The 25,151-nt window shown below is 40.7% G+C and overlaps 3 protein-coding genes across 8 annotated transcripts in view; 2 read left to right on the plus strand and 1 right to left on the minus strand.

Annotated features, from left to right (window-relative positions):
- The first annotated feature begins 188 nt into the window (after positions 1-188).
- Positions 189-5,684, plus strand: LOC140546883 (uncharacterized). 2 transcript variants are annotated; one of them, XM_072670330.1, is made up of 2 exons: positions 189-262; positions 1,990-5,684. In XM_072670330.1, the coding sequence occupies exon 2, from the start codon at positions 2,017-2,019 to the stop codon at positions 3,244-3,246; it is 1,230 nt and encodes a 409-aa protein (XP_072526431.1). In that variant the 5' UTR covers positions 189-262; positions 1,990-2,016; the 3' UTR covers positions 3,247-5,684. The 2 variants fall into 2 exon arrangements, with proteins under 2 accessions (XP_072526431.1, XP_072526433.1); XM_072670332.1 differs by lacking the exon at positions 189-262 and adding an exon at positions 411-1,188.
- On the plus strand, positions 194-11,080 carry tma16 (translation machinery associated 16 homolog). Of its 3 annotated transcripts, none has more exons than XM_072670355.1 (7): positions 194-262; positions 6,803-6,912; positions 8,353-8,390; positions 8,706-8,790; positions 9,973-10,121; positions 10,213-10,255; positions 10,679-11,080. In XM_072670355.1, exons 1-7 carry the CDS (start codon positions 209-211, stop codon positions 10,851-10,853), a joined length of 654 nt encoding a protein of 217 aa, XP_072526456.1. In that variant the 5' UTR covers positions 194-208; the 3' UTR covers positions 10,854-11,080. The 3 variants fall into 3 exon arrangements, with proteins under 3 accessions (XP_072526456.1, XP_072526455.1, XP_072526457.1); XM_072670354.1 differs by lacking the exon at positions 194-262 and adding an exon at positions 5,713-5,946; XM_072670356.1 differs by lacking the exon at positions 194-262 and adding an exon at positions 6,614-6,714.
- Positions 11,061-25,151, minus strand: part of marchf1 (membrane-associated ring finger (C3HC4) 1) — a 31,882-nt gene continuing 17,791 nt past the window's right edge. Inside the window, exons 3-8 of one of the 3 annotated variants that reach the window (XM_072670323.1) lie at positions 23,838-23,888; positions 23,281-23,360; positions 19,476-20,039; positions 17,928-18,108; positions 15,502-15,652; positions 11,061-14,707 (exon numbers count right to left, since the gene is read on the minus strand). In XM_072670323.1, the coding sequence (XP_072526424.1) occupies positions 14,361-14,707; positions 15,502-15,652; positions 17,928-18,108; positions 19,476-20,039; positions 23,281-23,360; positions 23,838-23,888 (1,374 nt within the window). In that variant the 3' untranslated portion in view covers positions 11,061-14,360. Of the gene's footprint in view, positions 14,708-15,501; positions 15,653-17,927; positions 18,109-19,475; positions 20,130-23,280; positions 23,361-23,837; positions 23,889-25,151 lie in introns of all 3 variants that reach the window. The other 2 variants (XM_072670321.1, XM_072670324.1) reach the window with 2 other exon arrangements.

Below are 25,151 nucleotides of genomic sequence, written 5' to 3' on the forward strand. Positions count from 1 at the left end.
TTTCTGTGAGAGATATAGAAGTGATTTTGAAAATCATTGCCTGTTTTTTTGTCGTTGTGTTTCGTTATTTTCGTTAGTTTTATTGCTCAGACATGGTAAAGCTTTTAACGTTTCTGAAAAGTACTTCAACTTTTAATGTTTACGTTTTATTTGTTCCTCAGTTTCTCAGGCATGTTTCTGAACAGCCGGTACAGCGGACCCTTTACTGATGCTTCTGCTCCCCCTGTCTTTACCCTTCTGTCCAGTATGTCTGGATCTAACAGTGAGTTTCTCTATCCTGTGATTGTGGAGTGTGTGTGTGTGTGTGTGTGTGTGTGTGTGTGTGTGTGTGTGTGTGTGTGTGTGTGTGTGCGCGCAGCAGATCCTGTACACACATGATGAGCGTCTGTGCATCCACCCGCTGGCGCTAGCGTTAGCATTAGCCTGGGTGTCTAGTCTGTCAGTGATCTCGTGTTTACGGATGCAGGATTGCTGACAGTGACACTCCCTGTGTAGTTTGTCAGCTGGTATCTAACTGCAGCACTGAGATCTGGACCTCTCTTTGCTGTTTGCTTGAAATGAGCTCATCTCAGCTGCCCTGAACACACAGACACCTGAGCATCAGTCCTTCAACAGAACTGTGGACTCCCCTTCACTCCCATCTGACACGCTGTAGCAGTTTTAGCTTAGCACTTAATCAGAGCAGGGAGTCTTTCAGAGAGCTCCTAACATGGGACCCCCTTTATATGAGAATATTTGTGTATATTTAATATAGTGGTAGTTATAGAGTAGCGTATATTGCAGTTCTGTGTATTAGTGCTGCTTTTAGGGTTCTATCATCCACCCTGCGCAAGGATCTTACACCCCGCCAACAGTATAACAATATATCTACGCTGATGGTCGACGATCGAAATGAGGTGTGTTCTTGGCAGTGAGTTGTCAACACAGGCGTGTGCCCAATGTGCGTACACTCCAGCTTTGTGCTGTTGAAATAGCAGTCCGCCAAAGTCAGTCCGCACCTATCCTCTACGCTGTTGCATGCTGGGGCAGAAGGCTGAGGGCGGCAGACGCCAACAGACTCAACAAACTGATCCGCAAGGCCGCTGATGGCAGTGTCAGAGAGGAGGATGCTGTCTAAGATGCATGCTATTATAGATAATGGCTCCCAACCTCTCTACAACACAGTGATGAGACACAGGAGCACATTCGGTAAAGACGCCTTCCACTCAAATGCACCACAGAGCGCCACAGGAGGTCATTTGTACCTGTGAACATCAAACTCTATGACTCCTCCCTCTATGCATGACTCTATGGTTCATCTGTACAAAACTCAAATATATATATATAAATATAGAACATGCTGTATAAAGCAGTTCAAATATTGCACCTATCAACAGTATATATATATATATATATATATACTGTTGATAGGTGCAATATTTGAACTGCTTTATACAGCATGTTCTATATTTATGATCACAGTTACTGTATCTTAAGCAAATTTCTTAGTACCAGTAAATAGCTGGAATCTAACACAGATAAACGGTAGTGAAAGGGTTGTTGATTTTAGATGGGTGGTGTCAGTTGTTATTCTACTAGTTCAAAACTGTACACTGTTACAATTATGTGAAAAACACACACTTTTACTTGTTTACTTTAAGTACATTTTGTAGTGTGAACTTTTATACTTTTACTTGAACTTTTACTTATAAAAGATGTAAACTATACTTCAACTTTTACTTTTTAAGTATTTTCTAGCTGGGACATTTGTACTTTAACTCACATATGTGCCCTTCTGCCACCTCTGCTACTGGTTCTGGTTACATTTTGTACTGTATTTTTTTTATTTATTTTTTTTTACACATATCAAGCGATACTTCCTTGATGAGACCAGGTTACCTTTTTTTGTGATGAGTGACATATTCATAATCCTCCATGTTTGTTGAAGTCATATGATATAGGTTTGTTAATAAGCCCAACATTTGATATTTGACTTTTGTTCTCCTGCAGAAATGAAGCACACAAACACATCGCAAGATGCCAGAAAGAAGAATACTGCTCAAATCTGAAATGGCATCTGAAAGCTCTTTTTCTCAGCAAGTTTCATGTGATTCTCCCCACAACAATACATCTCACAGACTAATGCAGGGAAGGTCAGGCAAATCAAGAACATACGACTGCCTGGAGTGTGGAAAGACTTTTACCGACAGATATAACCTCCAAATACACCAGCGCATTCACACAGGGGAGAAGCCGCATCAGTGCTCAGACTGTGGGAAGAGTTTTACTGTACAGAGTAGCCTCCACAGACACCAGCGCATCCACACAGGAGAGAAACCATATCAGTGTTCAGACTGTGGGAAGAGCTTTCATCAACAAAGTCATCTCCAGCTACACCAGCGCATTCACACAGGAGAGAAACCGTATTCTTGCTTGGAGTGTGGGGAGAGCTTTCACCAACAAAGTCAGCTCCAGGTCCACCAGCGCGTTCACACAGGGGAGAAACCACCACATCAGTGCTCAGAGTGTGGGAGGCGTTTTGGTGACAGGCGCCTTCTCCAAACACACCAGCGCATTCACACAGGACTGAAACCGTATCATTGCTCAGTTTGTGGGAAGAGTTTTTGTCAACAAAGTCACTTCCAAGTACACCAGCGCATTCACACGGGGGAGAAACCGTATTACTGCTCGGAATGTGGGAAGAGCTTTCACCAGCAAACTCATTTCCAAGTCCACCAGCGTGTTCACACAGGAGAGAAACCCTACCTCTGCTCAGACTGTGGGAAGAGTTTTACCGTACAGAGTAGCCTCCAAAAACACCAGCGCCTTCACACCGGAGAGAAACCACATCAGTGTTCAGACTGCGGGAAGAGTTTTACTGACCGGCGTAATCTTCTGACACATCAGCGCGTTCACACAGGAGAGAAACCGTATTGCTGCTCAGACTGTGGGAAGAGTTTTACTGTACAGAGTAATCTCCAAACGCACCAGCGCATTCACACCGGAGAGAAACCATATTCTTGCCCAGTATGTGGGAAGAGTTTCACTAACAAGGGAAATCTCCAAGTGCACCAGCGCATTCACACAGGGGAGAAACCGTACCATTGTTTAGACTGCGGGAAGAGTTTCAGAGAGAATGGTACCCTCAAAAGACATCAGCGCCTTCATTCAGGAAAGAAAGCTGGACAGGAGTGGAAAGGGTCTGACATCTACACTGTACTTCTTGAGTCTACACATGCAGAGCTCGATCAGAATCTAAATAACTAAAGCCCAGTTTCCCAAAAGCATCTTGAAGGTGGACCATCTTACCTGGCAGAGAGGCAATTCTGTGCTATTCTTGCTCAGCCACTTTGGAATTAATAGGATTTCTGCATTGATTACTAATAAAAAGTGGTCTGATTTTTATCTCAATCAAAATTATGGACAAACACAACCTAACTAAACCAAGGACGCAATCAGTTGCATTGTTCCTGTCTTCTATTGAGCATATTGAGTAAACATTTACAGTGCAGGCTAGAAAAAGTAAGTGAATTCTTGAATTTAAGAATATATACACCCCCCCTCTAACAAACATTTAATATAGTTGCAAGTAAGGGTTGCACAATGTTGAGGAGGAATTTTGGACCATTTCTCTTGCAAATGAGTTGCTGTTCAACACTTCCGGGATGCCTTAAACGCAGCCTTCTTCAGTTCATGTCACAGTATCTTGATATTGGTTTATTGGCCAAAATACAAATCTTCTTTTCAACTATTATGTAGTAGGTTTACCTTAATGCATTTGGTCTTTGTCTTGTGATGCACACCCAACCACTGTCTCTTCAGCTTGTTCAGTTAATTATTCAGGCCTTGAGGCAGCACAGCAGTGCAAAACCATGATACTCCCTCCACCATGCTTCACAGTTGGAAGTTGTTGTTTTTTGTGTTGGTATGCAGTGATCTTTTCCTACAAATATAATGTGTATTTGTGCTAAAAATAATAATAATAATAATAATAATAATAATAATACATTTCCCCCCATAAGCATTATAGTACATCCAGGTGTATAGTGCATTCTGGGATTTTTGGCCACACAAGTCTCATCCTAATGCATCCTCAATTATACAGGAATTTGGAGTGTACTTGGCTAGATGTGAAGTTTTGGATGGAGCAGTACTTGGGCTGCAACTGGTCACATTTCATAAGTCCACAGGAACACAAGTACAGACAAGAGCACAGAGTGAGAATCGGTCTCTACTACATGTACATCTTTGGCACTGGTTACAACCACAGCCTCTCACAGGATAGCAAAAAAACATCAATGCCAACCCTGTTAGCCATGTGGGTTAGGGAGGTGGGACTGGCAGTAGAGAAAGAGATCTGTTAACCTTTTTTGTACCAAATACATCAACTAGACACTGACAGACCGTTGTATTAAACTTTAACGTTTTTGCTAGGAACAATTGCGTAGTTGCTGGATATTGGTAGGACCCTACCCAATTCTACACTCTTGTATTTTTAACATCTTAAAAGATGCTGAAAGAATCCATGATTCACTGGATACAGCTAAAACTGGAACACAATGCTGGAGGTCACTAAACACACCAGGCTTTTTGTACATGGTAACTTCACAAGTGTTTACATGCTAAGCCGGCACCTAAACACACAATACACTTGCTTGAACAGGTACAGAACAAAGGTTAAACACATAAATTTAGTTCCCTGATAGCTGGAACCCAGAGTTCCTCCGTGACCACAGTTTGCATAAACACGGCCTCAATGCACTTGCCGAACGGTGGACACCACAATATTTTGCTTTCAACTGACTTGTCGGTTCACATCCACTAGCCTATGTTATGTTAGCCTATGTAATGTCAGCTCTTGTGTGAAACACCCAGTCCGAAACCTAGAATCAGATTGGACAACTGATTTATTTTTCATTATAAATAATTTGATAGCAAACTAACATTGATGTTTCGTTTGATCATGTTTGAACTTTAGATGTTTTAAACCCTGTCTGTGTGTAAACATTGAAATCTACATGTGGAATTGTTGTTGTGTTTGGCCCCATCCACACGTATCCAAAAATGTTTGAAAACACATTTTTTCTCTGTCTCCAGCAGCAGTTACGAAAATCTCTGTCCAAACAAGAACATAAACATAAACTCTAAAACGCTCATTTGAGCATAACAGTACAGCAGGGGGCGCTAACGCCTCACAGTTTGTTGTCAAATTCTCCCAAAAGCAAGCATAATGCCCAACATAGACCTAAATCCAGCACAGAGTAAGATATAGTATGGCATAGTATTAGCTATGGTATAGTATTAGCAATATACAGTATTTACTCATATTGTCGCTGTCCAAAATGGTGACTTTACAGAAGAAGGCAAAAATAAGAGCTTATGCTAAGTAATTTAGAGCATTTCTGTTGGTCCATTCTTCCAAAAACCTAGCCATCAGCGATATACACTCACTACTATGAGACCTAAGTCCTGTTCATTTTTTGTTGTTAGACATGAGCGCCATGACACAGCAATGTTTAATACATGCACTTTTACACATCTGTATAGACAACCACTGAAAGTTATTTCTTGTCACCTCAGATGGCTTGCCCTCAACCTCTGATACGGTCTTAATTTTATTTAAGTATACAGACACCTGAAGGAATACTTCATGGAACTCGGAGAAAAGGCTTTAAAGGGATTAATACAAAAAAAGTCATTAAACATCCCCTGGAGTTCAGTTAAATCCATCATGAAGAAATGGAAGGAATACGGAACATGTAAAACTGCCTAAAGCAGGCCATCCTCACAAACTGAGTGACCGTGCAAAAAGGAGACTAATGAGGGAGACCACCAAGACCTATGACTGTAACTGTAAAGGAGTTAAAAGCTTTAGCAGCTGAGATGGGAGAGACTGCAGCCCGGGTTCCTTACCAGTTAAATCCAGTGATTTCAAGCAGACAGCAGACAGAAAGCTGCCCAGAAATGGTAATTAAAGACAACAAGGCAAGGTGAATGTTTTGGAGTGGCCGAGTCAAAGTCCACAGTCCTCAGTCCAATGAAGGGCTGTTCACGACTGATCCCTTTGCAACCTGGGCAGAGCTTGAGTAATTTTGCAATGAGAGCAGCAATAAGTTGGGGTGAAAAATGTGTGTGTGTGTGTGTGTATATATATATATATATATATATACACACACACACAGTCCTGGACTGTGTTTTACTTTATTTCCTTTGGTTTAATTGCCTATATAATTTTGTATATTTGTATATTGTATATTTAATTTTGTATATAAAAAAATAAAATAAAACATAATTAAATATATATATATATATATATATATATATATATATATATATATATATACACACACACACACAGTCCTGGACTGTGTTTTACTTTATTTCCTTTGGTTTAATTGCCTATATAATTTTGTATATTTGTATATTGTATATTTAATTTTGTATATAAAAAAAAATAAAATAAAAAAAAATAATTAAATTATATATATATATATATATATATATATATATATATATTTTTTTTTTTTTTTTTTTTTTTTTTTTTTTTTTTTTTGCCTTGACATCAAAGAGTCAAAGACTAAATATGGGGTTACAGCTTGTGCGCCTCGGTACCATATTTCGACCGGAACTATGTGTTGCTCGCATTTGTGGCGGGGGGGACCAAAAATACAGGCGGTTCGTCGCGTGTTTCTTCGCGACACATGTGGATAGAAGTGTCTCCAAACAGCAGAAATGGTCAGTCTGTTTATACACGAACACGAAACAGGACCTGAGCTGCGTGTGTTTGCTCTTTAAACCTCACCGTGCGCTTCTGCCTTTACAGCCTAAAGCAGCGAAAGCGAAGGGGGCGCAGGAGAAGAAGGTGGTCCACCCGTACAGCAGGAAGGCGGCGTACATGGCCAGAGCTGAGGCCAAACTCAACCGCAAGGAAAAGTGAGCCTCCCGCTGTCTTCCAGCTGAACGTAGTTTACTTACTGGAATACTTAACTTTAACTTTTTATATAACCTAGATAAGTAACCCAGAAGTTTCTTGGCTAGGCTTAAAGTCCTCATGTGCATGAGCTTGGTCTCCAGCCACGCTGGAGAGCTCCCTTCCATAAGGATGTTAGCTAGCTAGCTATCTAACCCCTACCCAAGTCTAACACGCCCTATTTAGCCCGTCCAGGGTTTCTGAAGGCAGGAATGAGTCGATTTGGGATGGGATTCAACGTCTAGGCAACTCTCCAGAAACAGGAGACCATAATTAGGGCGATGATTAGTGAAATTAGGACGGTCTTCTGTCAAACATTGGTCCCATGTGACTAATGTGAGAGGTGCTGAGAATCATCCTTGAGGTGTGTGAAGTACACATGCTTCTTACAAGTTGCAGCAGGGTTAATAATAATAAAACAGATGTTTTAGCACAGTAGTCCAGCATCACCTGTGCATTCTGCTCCTTTGGATTTATGGCATTTCACTGACTCTCTTATCCAGGGCTAGACGAAAGTGTAAGTGCAAGGGGGTTTTGCTCATAGGCTCCAATTGGTGAAGTGTGGGCTCCTCAGCCAGGGAATCAAACCCTAGTCTGTCACGGGAAAGGCAGCGTTGTTCCCAAGTACCATATGATTACTGGAAATATTAGTTGTAAATATTTGCCCAATCTAATCATGTGTCCAGTGGTGACTTAATTAATCTGGTACAGTAAGCGATGTGGTTGGTGAGGCGCAACAGATAACACCACTGCCTCACCATGTGGGAGACTGGGGTTCGAGTCCCGGTCTGGGTGACTGTGCTGCGCTACACCAATAAGAGTCCTTGGGCAAGACTCCTAACACTACATTGGCCCACATCTGTAATACGAAAACCCTGTAAGTCGCTCTGGAGAAGAGTGTCAGCTAAATGCCATGAATGTAAATGTAAATGTAAAAACATGCCTTTTGTTTTTCTGTAGCCCTTTTTCCAACATTGTCTTTTCCAACATTCTCAAAGTTGCTATTAATGCCATAAGGTTTAATGATGGGACATTAATGTATAATGCTATAATGTACAATGCCGAAGAAGGGCTCTTTTTGTTTGAGCAAGACTCCAGGCCAAAGACCTTAAATGTAAGTTGGGATGTTCCGATGCGATTCATTAGATCGGGACTGGGGCCAGTTCAGCCATATTTAAATGTATTGGGTGTCTGGGAGGAGAATCAGACAGTCTGATAAGAAAAGTCTCTGCTAAACTGAATCAATCAAAACAGAAACAGAAAGTTTTAATCAGCAGCTCATGTTATCAAAACTGTGTGGCAGTATTATTTATCCAAACACAAAGATCGGATCAGTATTGGCTGATATTCAGCATTAAGAGGACCCTAAAGAAAAAGTTCTTTTTTGTCCGTCTGTTTTGCAGGGTGAAAAGTGAAAAGGCCAGACGGTTAAATGTAATTGGTAAGTTTTCTTTTCCTTCCCCCCAAATGAATAATCCCAGCAATGTCTATTAGAAAAAGTCACATTTCCAAGTACCTGTACTTTCTACTGGTTGCCAGTAATTCCCATCTGTTCAGGCTGTTCAGTATCAGACGTATCCTTCAAATGCAGCCAAGAAATGCAGCCTCCGGCCTTCATGGTCTTCTGTTGCCCATAATTCTGCATGCATGTGACTGATGTAAGCAACTATTACACGCTGTTGAGAATGACAGAGGACTCGTCGTCACATCTGGATAGAGGATGCTGAGCTCAAGATGTTGTCTCTGTTTTCCACAGGGGACAAACTTTTGTGGTTCCAGAATCAGCTTGACGCGGAAAAGCTAGAATACTCCAAGCAGGACGCTTGTGAAATCATTGAGAGGTAAGGAGTGGAATTGCACCCAGAACTCATTGAAGGCGCATCTGCATTTAATTGGAATATTCAGGTCTGTGGTTTCTGGCTTATTATTCAGTTAGTTTCCGACCTCACACTCTGATTGGTTGAGAGGCGTTCAGACCGTGCTGATTTTTGTGATGTTTGTGATCACAGCAAAGCCTTTTCCCACTAAACAACACTTGAACAGGCTGAGCTGCTCTGCGGCCGTCTTCGCAGGATCTTTGTCAAATTACCATTTCGATCACATTCAAAGCCACAGATAAAATCTGACAACCTCAAAAATAGTTTTTAAGCACAAAACTGTGCATTTTCGGCCTGTCCTGGCTACTGTGAGTGTGTGTGTGTGTGGGTGGGTGGGGATGGGCTGGTTTCCCTACTAGAACGTAAACCATCCTCTGCTTCTGGCGTAACCAGCAAGCTGATCAGCTCTTTTTGCAGAAGGATAGGACGTCTCTGGCTGAATTTGGCACTTCGACGGTTCTCTGGCCCTATCTGTACCACAATTAATGAGCCGTGTAGTATCAGCAGTTATCTTGGACTGTATACTTGTATACTGGGCTCAACAGTTACCTTAACGAACCTCCACTTAGTCGGTCCTGATGCTTTGGAATGGTTACAGTTGCCTAGGAATAACAATAATAAAATTTGTTGTGGAACTACTTGTTGGCAGAAAGAACTGGCAGTAATGCCAGTTACTTTATTTTGTTAAAAATATTATTGTATACTTCTGCTATTGTATAAAAGCAATAGATCTATAATACCAAGTCCAGGCTTTTGTGTATGTGTGTAGTATTTTTACTGTAAGCACTGCATCATATTTCAATTACAATTGCTCACGTTTCAGAGTTTGTGACTCTGCCCATGTTAGAATTTAGATTATTTAGATGGTTAATGGTTGTATCTGATGTGGCACTGCGGATAAGGTGGACATGTTTTTAGTTTATGTCCCTTAGGCCATACACTTTGCCAGTGACCTCCAACCCTGCTCCTGGTGTTCCCTGGACAGTAGAGACAGTTACTCAAACTGTCTCAACAAAAGCAGGATAAGCTCTCTTTAATACCCTTGATTTCCAATGAAACATTGAATGTGCAGGTGTCCCAATACTTTGAAGTTGACTCTAGAGAACTTGCAAAGGTGACTGAAGCTTGTCGTGGTTTCTTTCCCAGGTATCTACACCGTTTCGATAGCGAGCTGGAGCAGATTGAGCTGGCAAACAGCATCAAAGGTCGTCAGGGTCGACTGCATGGCTCCAGAGAGGCCGTCATAAAGCAGAGCATAGAAAGAGAACGGTCAGAGTTCGAGGGCAACGGCTTCGGTGGGTGCAGAGATTATTCAAATATATCTATATATATTATTATTTGTCCAATTAAAAAGACCATTGAGTGATATGTCTCTAACCTCAACAGAGATCCCAGATATAATCAACTCCAAACATTTGAAGACTTTCAGGTGAGAATCTTCTGTACTCTCCATAGAAAGGGTTGGAAGGGTCTTAGCATGCATTTCTTGAGTATTAAACATTGTTTAGGGCAAAAAAGGCTCAGAAGTCATTTGACAAGTCTATTTACCACCCTGTTATTTTGCCGCAGAATGAAACCGGCTGATTTTCTCTTTAACAGAGAACAAAATCGATAAGCTCTGCTTTTGTTTTGGTTGGCTTGCAGCATTACATCGCTGTCTCACAAAAAGCTTGTGTCTCCAAAACAGGAACTGATATAAGTATACAGAAAAGATATAAGTTTCTAAAAGATTTTAGTCTTTTCCTGTCAAAAAGTGAAAATGCAGAGATACAGGGTTTTTGCGTGACAGTGATATAAACGTCAGAATCATCCTTGAATAAATCGCTGTGTTTGTTTGGCTGTTTTTGAAAAGAGAGTGGAATGGAGATCTGAAGAAACTGCCCAACATCAAGATGAGGAAGGTTTCTGCAAAAGGGTCAGAGAGCAAACACACCACAGTTCAAGAGGTGCATGCTGAGGAAGATGTGGGCAGTGAGGAAGATGTCTCTCAGGACTCTGACACAGAACTTCTGGAAGATGACCTTTAATGCAACACAAGCATGGACTGCGGTCATGTGACTCTTCTGGTTCGTATGGAGAACTGACTCCTGATACAGCGCGAGCTTGACAGAGCGACAGTGAAATTTGTATGGGTGAGACGTAGACGTAGAGAGGCATTTGCCTGGTCTCTCGGTATGCAACTCTGTCACGGTAGGGGTGCCGTGGCTCTGCCCTATTCATGCTCCAATAAAACATTGACCCCCAGATTTCATCATTACATTTGTAAGTTTATTACACTGATTGGTTGAGTGTTTACATTCACCCCCCTCTTTTGCACAGCTTATCTGTTTCGGAGATTATTTCACACAGCGGGTTTTGTCGGTTATCTAGATCATTCCTTTTCAGGGACGTCAATGTGAAAAGATTTGATTCCAGAACATTTTGGAGCACTTCTGTTGGCCCATTCATCATGAAATTCTGACACCTTGTACACAACAACTGCCATATTACAAATTCAAACCACCAGTATTCCAAAGTAGCTGAAGGACATGAAGTGTGACACCACATTTACTTGGGTGGGTAACTATTTCTGTCTGTTTTGAGCAAGATGTCCCTACTTTTACATGAAAAGATGAAGATCTTGAGTGCCTAAGTTAAAATAGCTTGTTTTAAAAGCTTAGTAGTTTTGAAAGGATCGGTATCGGACGATGCTCAAAACTGAAAAAGTGGTTTTGTGACATCCATTAATGGAATGGATATTTTTGCTGGAAAATCAGTTTTCTTAAGTTATTCAGCTTTGTGTGAAATAACCCCAGGTCTCACACAATGAATTTAGAGGGCTCACAGTTGGATGAGATAATAGTTGATTCTGATTAGTGGTTTTAGAAGTGTGTGCTTTTGCAGGTCTTGGAATGGAAAAACGGTTTGTTAACCGAAATGGACAAAATGCTACAGTCAACACATGATTAAAAAAAAAAAAAAAAAAAACATGGTGGTGTTCAGCTGCCGTCCATGTAAATCGGTGCCAGTAAAACACCATTAGCAACACTAGTGACTTTCAGATAACATGGTGACAGAATAGAAATTAGAAGCCAACCATATTCACTACGGTAGGCCCAACATGCCAGTTACACCCTCTCCAAAGTCACCTGCATAATCCAAAAAGTCAGTGTTTAAAAAAGCAAGAATACTCAAGAAATAAACCTCTACGGTTGAATTAACTTTCCAAAATAGACACTTTTATGAATCATGTAATCATTCAGCCACATTTGACTCATCAAATTTTACATAAATACCTGCAAGTCTCATACAGTTGTTGAAATCTATGATCATGGTAAAGAGAAAATAAAATAAATATCCAAGAAGCACCATCTAGAGACGTTTCTCTTTTAAAGCGCTCTGTCGCTTTTAGTTAAAATTTTCTGTGGTTTATCTAGAACATACTATTGATTTCTTCGTCATAATGTTAGAAAGAACCATAGTGTGAAGAACCTTTAGACATTTAGAATAGAGCTAGATGATATATATCGGTTAAGCATCATCATCGCAACGTGAACATGCACGATAGTCACGTTGCAGGACGTTCAAGCTCCTATAAGGCAAATTGGAGTTTTTGCTGCTTGACACAAAAGGAAAATTTCCATGGTTGTGATTTTCAATGATATCTGCCAGAGAATTATTATTTAGTTTATTATAATTATTGTGCAGTATTTATATTCAGGACCCAATGTTCCCAATATCCTTGACTTCAGGTGAAATATGGTGGAAAAAAGTTGAGTTTTTCTTTTTATATTGTAATGTCAGTTTATGTCAGCCATACTTTAAAAGGTTATTCACACTCGCATATCGCTTTTCACAAACATGGTTCTTAATACCTCTTTTTTTTTTTTTAAGAGTTTAGGAACTTTAGTGAAGTTCTCTCAGATATTTAAATGATCTAGAAGGTAAACATTGATTGAATGATTCTGAAATTGTACAGGATGGGAAAGGCATCCTGCTTGCCTGTACAATACCAGTTAAATACCAGTTTCCCAGGAAGGGATTAAGCCAAGCTCTGGACTACACCAAATGCTAAATAGAGATTCTACATACAAAGAAAATAAGGTCCAGTACTGGGCTTAATTCCTGACCAGGAAACCAGCACAATGCAGATCTGGGGACCTGAGCAGTGGGTTGAAAATCATTTGGTCATTTGATTCCATAACTATTATTTTAAGGGATGTCCCAACAGTAGAAACTAAGAACACACATATTTACTCATACCAATGGTTGGGAAAATTGAATGGTGTCTATGAGAAACATCTTGCAGCGCTTTGCTGTAAACCTAATAATTGTTGTATAGCTTTGACATTTCATCCTTCATGCAGTTAACTCAAAAATGTAGTTTAAACAGCTGTATAAACTGTTAATGAGCTGCAGCTAAAATATGTTTCTCCCCTCTCAGTGTTTACTGTTGTATTCCCATCTGTTAGTTTAGAACTGCCCTTACCACTTGGGGTGAGGCCTTCCTGGTCCCAGACACCTGACCATGGAGGGCTGTGGTGTTGATGGGACTTGGAACTTTGGTCTCTTTACAGGCAGGCAGTTAGGCAGTTGTGCCACCCTAGAGCCATGAGGTTATGTACATTTCTGCATCCAAGAAAGAACAGAAAGGTACATTTACTCTGAACTGCAAACAAATTGAATTTAGATGCAACTGTATTGAATTAAACTGTCATGTTAGCTTGCTTATAGTGTGCTGGTAGTATGCTAGATTCACAATGTTTGTATTTAGGCTATATGACTAATTCAGAGGGCCTAGTGACAGTGACTTGAGTGGAAATGGATCATACATTGGAAAAAATATCCCTGGTTTTGGAATGTTTGTTTACCACAGAGTGCAGTGGAGCAGGCTCTGTAATTTTCACTCACCAGCTAAAACAACATAAACCTGAACACCGAAAGTTGGAAGAGCCTCAGCAATCCAGAGCTCAAAATCCAAGATGGCTGCACCTCACATCAACAGTAGTAAAAGCAGTTGTATCTATTTGTGTCTCATTAACTCTCATTGTACTGTCCAACGTCTATCTGTGGAAGTGTCTCCCTGATGTTGGGATGTGCAAAATACTGTATAATGCATCATTATCAACTGGATTTGCTAACAATGCTAACCTGGGACAAAAAAAATGGGACATATGTTGGTTAGATCTGCCATAAATCAAAGGGTTGTCAAATCACTTCTTTTTAGAAAGGTTTTGAAGTAGTCTTCGGTGACATTCCCAGCTCTGACTTCTGAGGTAAATGGAGCACGGCAGGAAACCTTGGACTTTTCACGCACTACAAAACTGATGTATGAACTAGAAGATCGACGACTTCTCCCTTTACGGGTGAAAGGAAAACCATTGGTGCTTTGCACATTACCTAAATACACCATTTTCACACTTCCACATTTCCATGCGGTGAAAGTCACCCACTAAGTAATAAACAACGCACAGTTGTCCAAAGTCCCGCCTCCAATCCTGGGAAAAGACGAGAGCCAGCCGCCTCCCCCTCCCCCAGTCCAGCCCACATGTTCCTCAAACAGGCGCCACCTCTGCACTTCCTGCCGGGGCGGGGCATGACGTGTTCGTTTGGGTCTGGGGGGCGGCTGAGGAGACGAGTGGTGGCTCATGCCTGCCGTTGCTGTGGGTGGCCGGAGGGGGCGGGGCCTTTTCGTCTCCGTTGCGGGCGGAGTCGGGGCAGTTCTGCACGAAGATGACGCGGTTGAAGGCCTTCAGGCGCCTCCACAGCTGCAGGTAGACTTTGCACTGTATGTACATGAAGATGAGGCCGCCGGCGAAGCCAATGGCCACAACGATGAGCTTGGTCCAGAAAGGCCACTCCAGCACCCCTACGGTATTGAGAGGGGACAAACGCAGCAACGCTGTGTGTGCAATAAGAGCATGCCATAGTATTATAGAGTTACGCTCTACACTGACTGCTACAGCAGCATTACACTGAGTTGACAGCTTATTAGGTGACTGACTATTGCCCGTTCACAACCCCCCTGTGTCCCGTTCATCAGTTAAGAAGCCAACGATGCTCCTGACGAAGGGCTAGATGAGATCCTATGCAGAATATGAGCTGAACTGGTCAATGGTGGTCCTGTGTGGGCTTCTACAGTCTGCTGTAAACCTACAAAGTGCACCAACAGAAAATTGGCCAATGCAGGTAGGTACAAGGTAGGGGTACCTAAAAAACTGCCACCTCAGTGTATTTTACTTTACATCATGCACACACCAGTTCTCAGTCCTGATCATGGAGTAGCAGGTATACTATCCTGAACGTTTGACAGTTTCTCCTGCTCCCTGTTCACCTAATACAACTAATTACCTGCCCCTTTTTTGAGATGAGCTGGATCTAGTAGAGCAGGGAAAGCTCCACACACTGTTAACCAGTGGTGCTCCAGGACCTGAGCTGAAAACCACCGCATTATCTTGGAGTGCTCATTCACGGTAATAGAGATCTACCACCCTGGAGAGTTCAGATCAATGCCCCTGGCTCTTCATATTCAGACACCCATTGCAGACCTTCATTACCATCATTATTAGTGTGTGTTAGATTAAGGATAGAGCCCAACTCTGCAAGGTGGGCGGTACATCTCCAGGACAACAAGCTGAGCATTTCTGCTTTATACAATATCCACAGCCGACCGTGTGCGTGTATGTGTGATTTTACCATTGTTGGTCTTGCCTTGCCGCATCTCTTCGGCGGTGCGGTTGATGAGGATGTAGAGCGACCAGATGACGCAAACCACAGCCACCAGGTGAAACGTCACGGAGCAGAAGATCTTCCTGCGCTCACTTGTAGACATCTGCAGCTTCTCCCACTTATAGAGAAACAGAGAGGATGCAGAAATATGCAAAGGCCTTAATACACTATATGTCCAAATGTTTGTGGACACCCCCTCCCATTACCATGGACTATGCAACAAAAGCAAAATGCGTTATGAGAGCGTTATGTCAGAATGCCAACGGTTGGGCCTGACTGGTCCGAGAACTGCAGTCTGAATGTCTCTTGCAACGTCTCCTTGCAGCCATTTCCAAGTTCAATATGGTCTTTGGTAACAACCCTTTCGGCCCGCCAGCAAGCCATAGGCCGTTTAAGGGGTTTAAGTTATCTGTCTAAGCAAGAAGTGCCTGTTGACTCAAAACACACTCATGAAAGAAGGCACTGGGCAGCTCCAGGATATGTTCAGTGGTGTTTGACCATATGATACAGATGCAGCAGACAGGTATAGAGATTAGGTTTAAATTACTGGAGTAAACCATCCATTTTCAGTGTAGTCAGCATGAGTAAGTGTACCAACTCCATGAACAGCCACAGGGTGGCAATGTTAGATTGCTGTCAAACACGTTTCAGGCCATTAAAAACTGGTCATTTTGTTCACTATTATAAAAATCTTCTATACTGACTGAACAAAATGATTATATTATAAAATTTATTATAGGATTTCTTCAGATTATAAGGAGAATGGAATCATCATGGAATCATATGTGAACAGTTCTGTGCTTTAAAAGTGTCAAGAATTTGACGTAGACTTTTTATTAGGACTTTTCTCGAGAACTAATTTAAGAAAATTCCTAATAAGATATTGATAAACGAGGCTCACTAACCCTTACAACATCTGCACTCCTTTATTTTCTTTAGGCTTTCAGATATCTCTGAGGTGAGTGAGGAGAATACACTTCCAACACTCTCTGTTGCGCACATATATGAGGGTTACTATGGAAACTGCACTGTGTGAATCAGACTTGGTCGACAGCAGTAATCACAATAAATGAGTAATAATCATATTTATTTTTCATAGATGTGTGCCATGAATTTCTGAGATCTTGGTAAGCTGCTGGTTGGCTATATCCGTCTGTTGCACATGATGGAGTGTCTTTGATGAAGTTGCATTGGGGTGATTCCTCAATTAGGGGAACTTTCATGTCTCCAGGTTTGACCACTAAATGAATAGCTTAGGTATTAAATATGTTATTCATTGCACCACCAAAATAAACATATATGTGATTTGAACCCACCCATTCCTAACTCCCCCCTAGCACTAGCAATGCGCCCCACACTGAGAGGGTAAGGACTTAACACATGTCTCCTCCAAAACATGCAGAGCCCGCCACCACCTCTTTTGGAACTGTGCTGGATCCCCAGCTCCACTATACCAGCTAACAGATGCCTGTGCTGGCCAACATCGCTTCAAGGGTGATGAGGGGACAGAGCGCGGCTAATTGTGCGATCTCAGACTCCTGCTGCTGATGGCAAAGCGGCAGGTTTTTATATGCAATTCAGTCTTTCAAACTTCTCTTCTCCAGAACAATAATACATGATGAATTTATATTGTGTTATAAATGTGTTTCAGGGAATTTAGGATATTTTCTTTTTTATATCGTAACTACAGAAACAAAGACTGACAGGGGAGCACATATCAGCCATATCAGAAAAAGTAAATAATTTAATTGCTTATTTCTTCAGGCCATGGAGTAGATTTATTGGGATCATTTTACGGCAATATTATATCGAAGAAAAATTAAATGTTCACATTAAAGATATGTATTTTAAGTGTGTCTTATGCTAGCTGTTGAGTAATGTTAGGAAACCTCTAGGATCTAGGGTCGTTTTACCTAAAGAAAAAGTGAAAACTGCCATTACCGAACCATCAGATAAGCATGGGGGTGGTAGCATGATGCTCTAGGGCTGTTTCGCTGACAGTAGAACTGGACCTTTGCACACAGTAGACAAAAATAATGAAAAAGGATATCTCAGAATTTTCCAGCATAACCTCAAACCATCAGCTAGATGGTTGAAACCTGGACTCAACTGGGTGTTTGAGCAGGATAGTGACCCTAAACACACATCAGAGGTAGTTGTGGAATAGACAAGGCAGGAGAATACTGCCTTTCCAAAGTCCTCACCTCATCCCTATCAAAAATAGGTGGTCAGGGCCAGGAAACCATAAAACATGAAGGAATTGAATAGAATTCTACTAATTCTGTCAACTTTGGAAGGACCTGGATTTCTGCACTATGCCAGATGGCTCCTAATTCTAGATAAGCTCAGTTATCAGGTATTTAGTTTAGAGCATGTACTTTAAAACTCTGTACCTTGCGCAGGGGTTTGAGGTGTGTCTCCATGATGAAGTCATATTTGCAGAGCTCACAGCAGCGTGTGTCTGAGCTTTTGATCCACTGGTGCAGGCATCCCTGGTGCACGAAGCGCAGACTCCCCGTACATCTGCACGGAGTGATGAGAGGACAGTCCTCGTCGCCCTCGCAGTGGCAGATCCTACAAAACACACAACGCAGCAGACTCGTTCACAGAGCATCCGTGTGAAAGTTTTCCCTACCCGACCTTAGAGGAATTATCAAGCATAGCCGACTCCAGTCTTATCCTAAATGTAGTCAATCAGCCAAGACTCACAGTGTCCTCCATAGTGTTGAGGACAAAGACACATTTTCCTTGATATGTCCCTCGCACCTCCCTCTGCTCCAAAGTTTAAAAATTGTCCAAAATAAAACCAATCAGATGTGATTAAACATATGCCAGACTTTCATTTGTAGGAATTTGCATACATATATCATAATGTCCACTTTTTTACACAGCCCCCTCTTTTATCTCATTAATTGCAAAGAGATTGGCAGGCCAAGGAAGCCTGATGCAGTTGCACTGACACCTCAGATTCAGTCCAGATGTTTTGGTGACTTTATGATTCTACTGCCTATGAGCCATTTTTCCAAGAAAGAATATGTCTTTATTATGGACAAAAAGTGTCTTTGTTTTAAACATTATGGACAAAAAGTGTCTTTGTTCCAAACATTATGGACAAAAAGTGTCTTTGTTCCAAACATTATGGACAAAAAGTGTCTTTGTTCCAAACATTATGGACAAAAAGTGTCTTTGTTCCAAACATTATGGACAAAAAGTGTCTTTGTTCCAAACATTATGGACAAAAAGTGTCTTTGTTCCAAACATTATGGACAAAAAGTGTCTTTGTTCCAAACATTATGGACAAAAAGTGTCTTTGTTCCAAACATTATGGAACAAATGTGTCTTTGTTCCAAACATTATGGACAAAATGTGTCTTTGTTCCAAACATTATGGACAAAAAGTGTCTTTGTTCCAAACATTATGGAGGCCACTGTATATGGTTTGCTTCTCAAGTTTTTAGATTGGAACTACAAGGCTAACGTGGATAACAAGCAAGGGAAACATGTAGCCACCAAAACATCTCGACTCCTCAATCTGAGGTGTCAGTGCAACTGCATCAGGCTTAGAATGCCACATTCACTGCACTCAGGTGATCTCCATTTCACTTGTGAGAATACTAGCATCAACTTCCTGGACCTCTGTCAAATTAGGTCAGCTACTTTAAAAGGGGGTGAATACTTATGTAGTCACTTATTTTACTATTTTTTATGTATTTAAATGACATAATTTAATTGACAAATAGGAAAATAAGGAAAACATCAAAGGTTGGTGAATACACTGTATAGCCTTTCCTTTCAGATGCTGTACTTCAATAAGATCTTACGGACAAATGTGCAGGTACTATTCAGGTTTCTAGTGGTTGCTATACAATATAATAATAATAAATAGAGCTATTGCTTTTATTTCAGTCTGTCTATCCGCCCATCCACCCGTCTTTCTCTCACCTGCACACCTCCAGCTCATCGTCAGTGCATGCTTGCTGAGTGGTGCCGTTTTGATCGGCCACGTTTGCATATTTGTAAGCCGTTGGGACGCCCATGTTTGCGTCCCCCGCCCCTTCCTCTTCATACGACTTTGTGATTGGCTGCTGCTCCTCCTCCTCACTGCCCCTCCCACTGCCATGACTGACCACTTTGCTCTCTGGCTCTTCCCTCTTCACAGATGACCTCTTGCGACTCTTGAGGGCATGGCCTCCCACCCGTGGCGACCGGTTCTCTTTCTGGCCCTCGTCAGCGTCCACGGGCACAAGCTCCATCTCGTCCCGTCCCGCCGCGACTTTGGGAACATTTCGGCTACTGCTGCGCCTGCGCCGAGCCTTCTCGCGGCTCCACGAGCGAGCCTCCCTCCACCGCTGCTGGTCATCCTCGGAAGACGAGTCGGAGTGTACATGCGTGTGTGTGTGTGCATGCGAGCGTTTGGAATGGTCCACACACTCTGATACACAGCCCATTGCCCCGCCCCCACTGTTGCTCTCCCGCCGTCGGCGGTGGCGGCGCTTCACCTGCCGCCTGCCGATGGGCGCAGAGTCAGAGGTGTGGTTTACTGGCATGATGGCCTGATCTGTGGCATTCTTTCTGAACTTGACTGGACCGGCAGTACTGGCCATACACACGTCGCACACACACACACACACACACACATACATAAACAAAAAAAAGGGAGATGGAGGGTACAAGACATGATGTGAAATGAAAATGTGGGGAATGTTCAAGGCAGTAAATCATAACATGTAACACGTATGAATAGGTGATAGGGATGGGCATGATTATTGAAATACATGAATGTCATCTTGGTATTTTCTCATATTTCATTGTGATATTACGTCTCAAATTAAGTAAAATTGCAGCATTTAAGCCAAGCTACAGTACCAAAAAGTCAGAGGTCTTGCATTTTCAATGAAAACAGCCATTAAAGCAACTTTAGGCAAAACAATTGCCAATTCTTGGTGCTAGGCTCCCCCTACAGTTGAAAAGTGCTTTGAGTCACCTCTTAAGGGCACGCTTTACACATGCATTTCTGGACAAGCTGAGAGATACAGAACTGTCACTGAAAGTGAAAGAAGCATGTGGACTAAGAGTAAAATGACAGGATTTGATATGCATCAGACTCGGGTTACGCAGCGTTACACAGTTCTTGCAAGTGTTCACCTGCCCACTTTCCCAAAGTTAAATAGTGCAGGTAGCAGCGTGCCGAACCTGGAGTAGTAAGAATAGAGACGCTATTCTATTTCAAGGTAAATTGCTGCATAGTGTTGCTTTAAATTATTCCTTTTTCAGGAGATATTTCTTAGAGACCATTTGCAAATGAAGTCAAAGGAAAATCATTAAATAAACCTAAAGTTCCTAAAAAACCTAATTTGTAAAAAAAAAAGAAAAACACAGGTGTTTCTGTCTATCCTTTCACTGTGAAAAGACTGCTGTCTGAAGGGATGTAATGCTGACCAAGAAGCTTTTACAAAGAAAAGGAAATTTAAGCTTAAGGATAAATAAAAATTGCTGGACATGACCGAGTCCAGACAGCAACATTGTTAAATGGGTTTTGTCAAGACTAAACCTGTGAAAGAAAACTGTAATAAGTAGGTAAAAAGGTTGGACTAAATACTGATATGTTTGGCATTTATATTATTTAATTTAGGGATGCACAAAATATCGTTTCAGCATCTCCATCGCAATGTGTGCATGAGCAATAAACACATCACCGGATGTGCAATGTCAGGTGCAATATGAAATTATAAAAAACTTGTCATGCTATAATTTTTTTTTGCTGATTACACAAAACGGAATTCGACACTGTTCTTATTTTCCATGTGCTATATATACCAGAGAAGTTATTTCTTCACATTATCATATATTTTACTCCAATACATTGAGTGCATTATTAATAACTAGATATAGTGGACCATTGACTCCTGGGGGAAATTTCTGCAAAAAACAAAAATAAAAAAAACAAAAAAAACTTTGCAACATATTTTTTATTATTTGTGTAGCCCTAAATTAGTTGTTAAGACATTTTTGTTAAATGTTTTTTTCTTAATGCTAAAATGCTTATGCTTAATGCTTTTTATTTCAAAAATCATGTCAAACAAATCAAGAAATCATTTCAAAATTAAAGTATAAAAGTATCTCAAAATATTGCTTAGTATCTCAAAATAATAACTTGCTATCTCATCAAAATATGAGATAATCTAAACGATGAGTTAGTATCTCAGAATAATGAGAAATAATGCCATTTCACTTAATAATATAAGGAAATAATTGGGTACTGGGTTGTTTTATTGTAAGTGACGGGTATGGGCTTCCACACTCAATGGCTGTTTTGACTCAAATAGAAATAAACTACTATGACTTTTTCCCACTGCTGTATTTATGGAATTTCTCTGACACTGTTCACCCCTGGCATTATCACACATCTTCGGAGAGATGAAGTACAGGTGTGAACAGGGTCAAGTATTTCTTCAGTTGGTCAGACACACATATACAATGTATGTGAAGAGAAAAACATGCCCATCCCTAATATATAACATAAATGCAAAAATAAATCAATGAATCTCTTCTGAACTGGAGTTTGTATGTGAGTTTTATTAACAACAACAGTAGTGTTATCCTGTATGTACCAATACTCACTGGTCTACCGCATTTCTGTAACTGACCTGGTCATGCTTCGCCCACAAGTGTGTTTTTTGGTAGCAACTTTTGCGCTGGCAAAAATCTCTCTGAAGTAAAATCAGCAAAAATGTTGTTTTAATCATGTCAAGAAAATGTTTACATGCTGTACAGTAAAGACTTAATGATGGCCAAGACTGTGCTTATACAGAATTTAATTATTATATGTATGTATGCACTGAAAATTAGTTTCACTTTCACAACGGAAACTTAAAACCTGCCACTGCCATTAGTTTTATGTTGGTACTGATGCAGTATTTGTAATTATGCATTAATGACAATTTGCACTATTAAAATAAAATCATGGATTTCCTACCACAGTGCAATATGTGCACTTCAATATATATAGTGCATTTCAAATAATACCAATAATGTTTTTCATAAAAAAATAGTCATTTAGTATCTACTCCAAGATCAGAAGGAGTGCATGATCAAATGACTCACTTTAACTCCTTTCTGATGGCTGACATGCTCCCCTATCAGTCTTTGTTTCCACGGTTATAACATAAGAAAAGCTCGTAATTTTGGCTTGTTGTTGGTGGTGAAAACAGGGACGCACAACCTTTTTGATGAATCAATATAAAATAATAAAGAATATTTGTCATTATCTGTAAAACACTCTGGCATCAGACAGACAATGCTTCATTTTATTGGCTGATTTCAGTTCATTTGTGCCATCGCTGTTATATACTACTGGACATTTAGTACTGCAGTGACAGAATACATTTGATTTGAATCATTTTAGCTATTAAAAAACATAAATATTATTGTTGAGTGGTTAAACTGGGCTGGATGAGATTTTTGCCAGCATTCAGGTAAAGTTGTTCAGCTTCACAACAGGTCAGGTGTTATAACAGTTGCCACAAAACAATATGGAGCATGGATACCTCAATTAAATTAGATTTTTTTTTATTATTGTCCTATTCGTTAAATCTACACCGTGGTTTTCTCCAACATACAGAAGTCCAGTGTCAGAAAGGACCAGTCTCTCACATTCTCCATTCCTCTCACTTACACACACATACATTACAGATGCCTGTACATGACTTGGGCACTGATTTGAGTGTTATCACCTTTGTAAACCTACCTGCAGATGTCTTGATAGGAATGAGTTACTGATGTCCGAGGAGCGCCGTTTACTACTGCCCCCTGGGCAGAGCTGCTCGCCTGAAATAGATATTATATATATAATACATTTATTTATTCATTTAAGATATAACTAGGCACCCAGCACACTTCTGCTCAATATTTCTGTACCTCTGAAAGTGACTAGAAGACGACGTTATCTCCAATAGGCAAAAAGTTCAAGATAAAATGTTCTTTTCAGAATATATTAGGAATATATTATAATATATAAGAGATTTGACCCAAGTTTTAGACCTTAATTAGCTTTTTAGGGCTACGGCTGTCATTGTTCCCAGTCAAACAACCAAACATTACAGAAGTGACTGACTGTTGCACACAGTGCCTGTAGTGCTGAAAACAAGTACGGCTGCAAGTCACAGCCTGATTAATGTCTCTGATTAATGGTCAATGTCACAAGCTCATCAAATTGCATTAAGCTTTACTTTGCATGAATAGCTTTGGAACACCTCATCAGATTGTGTGAGCATGTGCGTGTGTGTGTGTGTCTGTGAGTATTACCTTTGAAATGTTGCTAGATCGACTCCCTGATCGGCCAGGTGCTTTCTCAACCTGAGGAAGAGATAAATAGGAACAAATAAGTGAACCAAAAACTACTTAACAATAACCCTCTCACTTCAACCCAGTCTGAACTCCTCCTTGGTCTTAGACCTGCCACAGTTATCTGTGCTGATTGCAGTCGTTTTCCACAGCATTTAGCTCTCATAATGATGTGTCTTCATGATGAGCTACCAAGGGTTGATGGCTGGGAAGCAAAACAGACCCATTACCATTATAATGACAATAATTGAAATAATAATTAATGGGAATTTCATGTTTACTACATCCCACTTAGGGTATAATCCAAATTTCACCAATGCTGTGGTATACGGTATTACTGTTATATCGCCCAACCCTGTTCAAATACAAAAAAATATATATTTAATATTAATACTCAGTGGCCATAAAAAGGAGCAGCTGCATGCATACATGCGTGGAGTATTGCTGGATGAATTATATAGGCAGAATATTAGTCCTTTAAAGGCTGAACCATCAAAAAAATTATGCGAAAAATCAATTTTTTAAAAACTGGAATGTTTATTTCACCTGACCAATTAAAAAACAATAATAAATAAAATGGCACTTTTATAAACACACTAAAACATACAGAACACAAAGCTATTGAGCATCTTATATTCTCAGATGCCTTTACAGTTCAACTCACGTCATTTCAAAATCTGTAGAAATCTGTGTGTGTGTGTGTGGGGGGGGGTTGATTCTATATTAAATGTTATTATTTATATATTACTGAGTAATTATTTTTAAAAAATATATATATTTTTAAATAGTATTTTCTCAAAAATGTATGCATCAAATACGATACCCTTGGCTTTAAAGGGTTAAACCAAACAGTGGAGGACAGCACTCACAAGAACGCACAAACACACAAACACTGAACGGCCGTCACAGGGTTGTTTTTTCGAGCAGGTTTAAAGTCACATGTATGAATCGTTCTTTAATGTGACTGAAGCTCTAAGACAAACCAATCCTATTACTGGAGTTAGCACTGGGATAAGGCACTTCTGTGCACCCAGTGTGTGTGAGTACGTGAGTGGGGTAACTTGACTATTTTCAGCACGACTAAGAAGTTCTTAGACGTTTCTGGAGAGGGTGAGGGAGGAAAAAAAAAAGAGAGAGAGAGAGAGAGAGAGAGATCTTGTGCTCCATTCCTTCTAATCAAGTGAATGACGTTCGCCCACACAGACACAGAGAGCTGAGTAAAGGTGTGACAATCAGACTCATTATCATTCACGCTAGCATTTCTTTCCTAAACGC

Source organism: Salminus brasiliensis, chromosome 24 (assembly GCF_030463535.1).
Source record: "Salminus brasiliensis chromosome 24, fSalBra1.hap2, whole genome shotgun sequence".
NCBI lineage: Eukaryota > Metazoa > Chordata > Actinopteri > Characiformes > Bryconidae > Salminus > Salminus brasiliensis.